The sequence below is a fragment of the Amia ocellicauda genome, chromosome 11, assembly GCF_036373705.1.
Source record: "Amia ocellicauda isolate fAmiCal2 chromosome 11, fAmiCal2.hap1, whole genome shotgun sequence".
Taxonomy (NCBI): Eukaryota; Metazoa; Chordata; class Actinopteri; order Amiiformes; family Amiidae; genus Amia; species Amia ocellicauda.
Genome location: NC_089860.1, coordinates 31,089,337 through 31,097,667, shown reverse-complemented (window position 1 = coordinate 31,097,667; position 8,331 = coordinate 31,089,337). Strand labels below are relative to the sequence as shown.

General features: G+C 37.4%; 1 protein-coding gene across 1 annotated transcript; it reads left to right on the top strand.

Moving 5' to 3' along the window:
• The first annotated feature begins 297 nt into the window (after positions 1–297).
• Positions 298–7,159, top strand: fabp3 (fatty acid binding protein 3, muscle and heart). Its single transcript, XM_066717439.1, has 4 exons — positions 298–480; positions 5,228–5,400; positions 5,896–5,997; positions 6,887–7,159. Exons 1-4 carry the CDS (start codon positions 408–410, stop codon positions 6,938–6,940), a joined length of 402 nt encoding a protein of 133 aa, XP_066573536.1. The 5' UTR covers positions 298–407; the 3' UTR covers positions 6,941–7,159.
• Positions 7,160–8,331: the final 1,172 nt, after the last annotated feature.

Here is an 8,331-nt window from a genome sequence, read left to right as displayed (position 1 = left end):
CTTTCCTGAATCAGTCCACAGTGGAGGCTGCCTGTGCATCTGGAATCTGGAATCTCTCTCTCACTCTCTCTGCCATCCCCTCCCCCCTGCTCCCTCTGTCTGCACTTCATTCACTCCATGCAGACGCCTCGACCCTGTACCTTTCTCCCCCTAAATTCTTCACTGTTCACCCTGTTTCGCCCCAAGTCCTTTGTCTCTCCATACCTCAGAGCCTGTTTCTCCACATTCTCATAAATTTTCTCCCTCGCTTTCCCCTCCCCCTCTATTCTATGACATCACAGTCTGTCTATAAAACCCTCCAGTAGCAAGACGAGCTCTGTGGGCTGCTGCTGACTCTCTCTCTTGCTATCAGTATTACACATAGCGATCTCCTCTCTGCCGACTGCAACCACAACCCTGCAGACATCATGGTTGAGGCTTTCGTAGGAACCTGGAATTTGCAGGAGAGCAAGAACTTTGATGATTACATGAAGGCTTTAGGTAAGTCAAACATTCAGTGCTTTTTGTCATTTTTCTATGTGGTGTAAATCCCATTCAGTGCATAAGTCAAATAATTGTCAAAATGATGGTCAGTTTTGGGCTCCTGCAGTCTAACCTTCTGCACCAGAAGGGAAAACACACCAGATATGTGTGCATGATGCTATTCTGCTAAGCTTTTCTTTATGAGACTTTGGAAGGTCCCAGTGCAATGTGAACGAGAGATGGATAAACCACACAGAGGCATGGAGCTGGGGAAGACATTCGTATCCAGAGGCATGTGCTCGGCCAGAGATGAGAAATCCCTTCAAACAGCAGAATAAGCACCAACAAAATGTGCATCGTTAACAAAATATGACAAAAAAGCAGCATTTCTATTTTTTCTTCCATTGCATTACTTACAGGCATATAATAAATCTATTTTTTATTTATTTATATACCTGTGTGTATGTATATGTATATATACACGTATACATATAAGAGAGAGATGCATTTTGCATGAAGAAGAACTGATGTATAATTACTCTAATTATAAGTATTACTGAATTTTTTTTTTTTTTTTGCAGATTACTTCATTGGTAGATTTTAAATGTAATGCACAAAAGACAATACGTACATCGCCACATGTACTGTTTTCCAATGCAAAGGCCTAGCCAGAGGTTGCAGACTATGCAAAATACAGTCTTACATCATACACATAAATTACAGTTTTACTTTATAAATAAAAAGAAATCAAATGGTATAATGCTTCTTAAAAAAATAATATTAATAACTACCCCACCTTTTTTCAACTGACGTCTGAACATGTTTCATTTTATGTCGAAGCGGAATGTGCTCTGACACGTTTGGATTCAGAGTAAAATCTAAATCGTTTATTATCCGATCATGTGGTTTGCACATTTATAATTGGCTTCGGGGGCTGTTTCCCATGTTATACCACAGTGTTGAATTGGACCATTTGAAGTCCGCTTTTTCCCCAGAGTGCTTGAATATGATTATGGTTAATGTTTAACTCTTTGAAATCCATCACGAGGTATTCTGGTTAAGGTGGAGGTTTGCAAGTTGTGCATTAGAATGTCTGCAAGTATGGGAATACGCATTAATCAAATTATGTATGTATTGATCATGTATATTTGTGCAGACCTCATAATGTCTCGTCTTCCTCCTACTTTTATTAGCAAAATTGTGTTTTAACAAAGTTTACAAACTAATAGATAATTGACTCCAGAATTCAATGTAGAAATTTCTTGAAGGAACCCAGAGACTCTGCTTTAAATACATGGCTGGGTAGCTGGGTCCAGGCCACAACTTTAAAGATACCTTATCCTTCACTCCTAATTAAAATAATATAGCTTCTCACAATTATGCACAGTTGTGTATCACATCTGTCTACTATTAGAGAGTTTTACATAATTAGGGTCCTGAAAAATGCATGCGTGAATTCACATTATCTGCCTAACTTGCATTTCAGTCTTTAAAACCTCTAGCTGTCAAGCAAGCCACTCTATATTAAATATGTATAACCTATGAAAAGTCATAAAGGAGAGGAGGCCCTGGGCTCATGAGACTTTATCAACCCAACAATATCCCAACCAAGGTACAGGCTTTAAATCTCCCTCCCGGTCTACCAGCTCTCATTCTTTTCTTAAACTTGAAGTCGTCTTTAGAATGACTCTGGATATCAAATACTGCAGGCAACTCCCTTCACCATCAGTAGTTATAGCTGAAGATGAAAGAGATGATAGGGGTGTGTGGATGTGTTTTGACATAGCTTTGCCACCACACATTATTCTGGTTGATGGCCAAAATCAACACTCAGAGTAGAGACTTCTTTATGTATTGTTTAATTGGAACATAGCTCCTCTTTTCTAATCTCTAACCATTGATGCAAATTGAGTCTGTAAGACAAGACCTCCTTGTGCCAGATCACAGCAATATACAGCTCTGGAAAAAATTAAGAGACCACTTCGAGTTCAGAAATCAATGTTAAGTGGTCTCAATTTTTTTCCAGAGCTGTATATCCTGGAATACATGGGGCCAGAGTCATGTGCCTACTGGAGTGTTTTTACAAATGCTCCAACGTGTCTCCATTCCTGTCTCTTGCACTGGCAATATCTGAGTGCAGGACAACAGCTATTAGCCAGTACATGGGTCTCGTTCTTGTGGCACATATTTCCACTGTTCTGCACAGATCTACCAATGGGAGGTCTGTCTGCAGCCGAGATCATGCTTGTACTCTTGGACTGCACAGCCCATTTGTAGCTGCCGTTTCACATTTCAGCTGTGGAACTGAGAAGGCTTGTTACTTTCTGGCTCGTGTCCATGGATTTAATGTAAAAAAGTTCTGTTAAATAATTTATATTTCAATGGGTTTTAATTATAGAATATATATTAAACTCGCAAGTATGTAGTAACATCTACATATCTTAGTTCCCTGCTTTGTTTACAATTGCAGTTACTCTATACAATTAGTCAGGTTTTGTGCAGAAGGTCTGGCTTCTTGTGGGGTTCCCTGTGATTTTATTAGAAGGTCGACACTTTGGTATTGCGATTACTCCTTTTAGAACTGAATACCTTTCACTGATTAACTTAAATATACATAGTATAAAATACTACACTGCCACTCTAGGAGACCAAATGCAAGTTAACTGTTCAAAGCGGGGGGAAAAAACAAACTCAATAACAGTAGCTTGCACTAAGGTGAGGTGACATCTTTTATCATGCTTCTAAAGTTTACCAAGTTTATCAATGAAACAATATTATCAAATAAGGCCACAACTGGGTAAAAGGTCTGTCGGTTTGTTCACTGTTTACACAAAATGTTCTGGCCAACAGTCATTTGATCAATACAAAAAGATTAGAGTGTAGCAGTTTGACCTTGAGAGATCATTGGAGCACTGTGTTTAAAACCACAACACAGAATAAAAATGTAAATATTTCAAACAAAACACATGTTTAACTGCCTTTTCTGACCAAAGTGTATATTCTCTCTTGTATCTCATTATTAAGGTTTTACAATGAGAACATTTTATAAATTACACATGGGCAGAGAGAGGGTGTGGATAGATAAATAGATGGATAGATTACATAAATTACATGTTTTCTTATGCTACTGAAGATAAAGTACTTTTGCTCGGAATAGTTTGCAATTTTTGTGCATTAGTTGCATTTTATGTACCGACAAAGTACGCCGTATATAGAAACAACTTTCATTCTCAGTGTATGTATGTGTGTGTGGGACGTGGAATTTTGACACCTGGCTCGACAACAAGAAATTATCTAAAATTCAAATACGAATGAGTCTGATGAGAATTTGAAAAAATGAAAAGCTTGGGATAATAATAATAAGAGCCAAATTGAATTCTGGAGAAGTTCAATTCATGTGCTGGCATTCAATTTGCAATATAATATATTAAAGATATTCAGATTTCGCCATTTACTCAATTCAGCTGCATAACAATTTCCAGCACAGTGAGGGTGAGGTTTGGTGGCCATTTAAACTAAATTTGGACTAACAGCTGCTCCAGACAGTGAAAGCACTAGAGACTTGGACAGTGTAACCCTCAACGTGCATCCCCTCCTGTAGCACTGGGCCACCCTGCCCTTTCATACTAGCAGATCGCACATGGCACACAGTAGATGTACACGACCAGCTTTGCACATTGCGTCACGACCTCTCAGGAAAGAGCACAAGGCCACTGCTGTGGCTGATGCCATGTTTGCTCCCATTGCACCAGTCACTATCCAGATTGTGCAAATGATCAAGCTGTAAATATCGATTTCTACCAAAAGGCTGACTTTGCACTGTTTGAATTGAGACGTCAAAATGACATCCTTGTCCTCGGACTGTTTTGCAGAGCAATGCATTATTAAACAAGCGAATAAGGTGTTTTTTAAGAGCTTCTCGGTCCCGTGCAACATCTGCTCCACATTTTCCATCTCCATATAAAATCCAGCAGGAATAGTTGATTGCTTGATGTCTGAGGTTTCAGTTTGCATAGGATAATCAGAACCTTAAGTTATTGTAGAAGTTATTTTGTATCTTAATTCCAAGAATAAGTATCACTGTCTCAGCACCAAGATGTCAATAAATATAGAACAGATAGGGGTTTCATTTTCATAGTGCTGTAAATAGAAAACGCCAAATAAATATATGCTTTTCTATCACTTCACGTTTGAGTAATAACCAAGTTTTGGTTAGTAAATAAGAGAAAACCCAGACCTTATTTCAAAGTAATTAGTTAGGCTTACATGTAGTCAGCTAGAAAGAGGTAATGATTAGACAGGTTTGCCACTCAAGCATGTGCAGTTCTAGCTTTCAAACAGTTTCACCTACCCTTATCTGTAAAACCAAGAAATAGGCTGTAACCTGAAGAAACACGCTAACCGAAAAGAATTATGCTATGTTTGTAAAATGACTAACGCAGTTTACACTAGAAGTTGTTCAACTAGTTTTTCTAATGGGTATAGGAGTTATGGGATTATTGAATTAAACACAAACTTTAAACACAATAAAGTAATGAGTTAGACTAAAGCAGTTTACTTATGGCAGGGTTAAAGTCAAGAAGTTTACCATTAAAATAAGTGCTTTATGAAAGATTATCAGGCAATTATGTAAACCTATTTAAATCCATGGAATAAACTAAATATAATAGATTTCATGTGAGTGAGACCTGTGTTAACCACCACAAAGAGGCCAAGCACTTCATGGTAATTGACACTCTCTGATCTTCTCACTTATGTGTTGCAGGTGTGGGATTTGCAACCAGACAGGTCGGCAGCATGACCAAACCCACCACCATCATCTCACAGGAAGGAGACACGATCATACTGAAGACACAGAGCACTTTCAAAAACACAGAGATCAAATTCAAATTGGGCGAGGAATTTGATGAAACCACAGCTGATGACCGGAAAGTCAAGGTAAATTATGTTTATCCTACTAATTTACGGGGAAACTAACTGGTCTACGAATATTTCAGAAATGTTTATTTATTTTTAATTTTTGAAGTTCCACTAAAAATGTGATATTGTATAAATTAATACCCATCTAACATGACATTAAATATTTTGACATTAATTGTAATTTTATAAAGATGCTTCTTTTGATTGTATGGGACATTTGCAGAATTCAGTTTAACATTATTCAGTTTTGCTCCAGTTTCCTTGTTTACAGAACTAGTGTATAATATTAATAATACATTATAATGATACAAAAATAATGCTATTCTTTATCTAAATGTATATTGAGAGCAGCATGATGGATTATTATATAGGCCTCACATGGTCTTCACTGTCCCAAGAAAAAAAATATATACACATTTTTTATAATTGAATATAAATTTTAACTTATTCTGGATTATACTTGGATTCTGATTATTATTCTTTTTATTTGAATGTTGTCCCCCCTCCCCACAGTCTTTAGTAACGTTGGAGGGAGGAAAACTAATTCATATTCAAAAATGGAACGATAAAGAGACCTCACTGGTGAGGGAAGTCAATGGAAACCAACTCGTACTGGTCAGTATAAAATAAATAAACAAACATATAAGTCATGCGTCTGCACGATACGTGAAGTTATCTTTTTCAGCATTGTAAAAAATGTATTACAAAAGGCAAACCATACAACAGGGGCAGATGGTAATAATAGGGAACTTCAACTGGCCTTGCCAGCTTAAGTCTTTGCTGCATGTAGCATTTACTTCTACTGTTGTGATCAAGACTTAATGAAACATAAAATGAACACTCGGCTACAAGCTAAAAAAGGATAAAGATGGATATAGATAGAAAAGAAAATGGGTGAAAAAATAACACTAATATGTCAAGGTATTTTTCCCCCTTTAAGAGATACTGGATTATAGAAGGTATAAAAGCAATTATATCAAATGCCTATTTTACAAAGACATTCAGCAAGAAAGAAACCGATAACATACCTGAGGTTAAAAAAGGGAATGTTAAAATAAAGAGATGCCCTGGGTTTCCCGGTATTTTTTCAGTTGTATTAATAAAAATGAGGGATGTTTTTCAAATACCATTAACACGGCTCTTTCAATAGGCATGCATGGTAAATGCTTGGAAAGTAACATGTTAATAGAAGTAAAGTGTAAATACCTGCATAGTAATTTGATTGGTGGAAGAGCTGGCTTTAATTTGTGCTCTCACAGGTCTATTTGTGAAAGTCGTTTTACATAATTAACTGTGCATGTAATATTCCTGAAGGTGCAAACTATGTAGTCAATTGGGTTTCTTCAGCAAATGTTCAGATTAAATGAGCCAATGAAAAGCTTTGTCTCCAACAGAGAGTGGAGGAGACCTGATGGAGTGGAAATGGGTAAAACAAAGCATGCATTGCATGCCTTAACCTAAAGATGCGTCTTGACATGTCTGGGCTGTGCTTTTCGTTTTTCAGACTTTAACAATGGGAACCATAGTGAGCACACGGTCGTATGTGAAGGCAGAATGAAGGATCCCAGAACTTCAAGATCAACTATCAAGATGTTCAGCCCCTCAACACCCCTACAGCCCCTATACCGCAGAGTACATATATTATGGGTCCATCACACCTCACTGCTGGTCTATTCTAGGTGTCTGTCAGTATTCTGGCCATTGAGCACTACATGTCACACTGGGTTTTCAGCTGGAAGTAAATGTTTAAAATAATAAAATTCTAAACAAAACCCCATCCAATGAGTCAGTAGACTTCTTTTCAGATTTAATTATTCCTCTTTGGTGAAGAAATTTTAAGATTGTAGAGTCACAGAAATCCAGAGAGAGATGTACCTTCAATCAAAAGGTTTGTGTGAACGCAACATCGACAGCCCCCGCCTCCCCCCACCCCCGATTCTGTGAAAGATACACCGTCACTGGTTCTTATTAGACCCTGTTCTTCTAGGTATCAGGGTTGAACTATAGCACAGTGAGACCGTGAACTTGTTTATACAGACACACAGGGAAAGAAATGCAGTTCTATAAAGATGAATGGATGGAGTAGATCCTATGACAATGAGAAAAGGCAAATTGACTGTGAAAAACCCAGCCTGATCTTGCTTTTCCAAGTATGAATGATTTTGCTGATCAAAAGCTGCTCTTTAAACTTTGAAACACTTTCACAGCACATAACAGAAAGACTAGTACAAAGAATCACACTACCAATTGCATATGTGGTCATTTTAGGATGGAAATGATTTAATTCATTTTATAGATTTTATAGATAAACTCACAGTGGTAGGCTGTTTTTTTTTTTTTTTTTTTTGGCTGATGCCCAGTTACAGAAATGCCCTGAGTAAATCCCTTTTAATGGGGGATATCCACACATTTCATTGGAAAGGGGTTATGAAAGCTTAAATAAAGGAAATGGGAGTTTGCTACTTACTGTTTCCTGACTTGCTCATGTATCTACTTGCCCTCACAAACACTATGACAAATCAAGATCAATGGAAAGAGGGGAACTTTAGAAAATCACACTTAAATATCTTAAATGCATATATTCCTAAAACAATCAATTTCCCACCAAAGCTGCCCGTATGGAATGAGAAAGCCCTCTTTTCGTTACTTACCCCCAGGCACTTCAAGAAACCGGCAAATGCAAAAGATTTCTAGCTAATTCTCAGCACTGAAGCAGACAGACGGAGTGACAGGTCTTCTCTGAAAGAGCAGCAGCTCTCAGATTCCCTGTTTTTACACATGCTGATACACAGACATGGAGTAGTACCTAATAAACTGAAAATAACATTTAAAAATCAGGAGTGAATTAAGAGGTTAGTATAAAGTAGGCAGAGAAAATGTATTCCCATAATTAATTTGAAAACCTACCTTCCCAGGTCTTGTAAGAAAAAACATGGAAGAGGACATTTT

What these genes read in the sequence shown, in the direction of transcription:
- fabp3 (XM_066717439.1), top strand. Translation starts at nt 408, where the DNA reads ATGGTTGAGGCTTTCGTAGGAACCTGGAATTTGCAGGAGAGCAAGAAC. An exon ending in CTGATGACCGGAAAGTCAAG is followed by an intron (nt 5,401 to 5,895) that starts GTAAATTATGTT and finishes CCCTCCCCACAG; the next exon opens with TCTTTAGTAACGTTGGAGGG. An exon ending in ATGGAAACCAACTCGTACTG is followed by an intron (nt 5,998 to 6,886) that starts GTCAGTATAAAA and finishes TTCGTTTTTCAG; the next exon opens with ACTTTAACAATGGGAACCAT.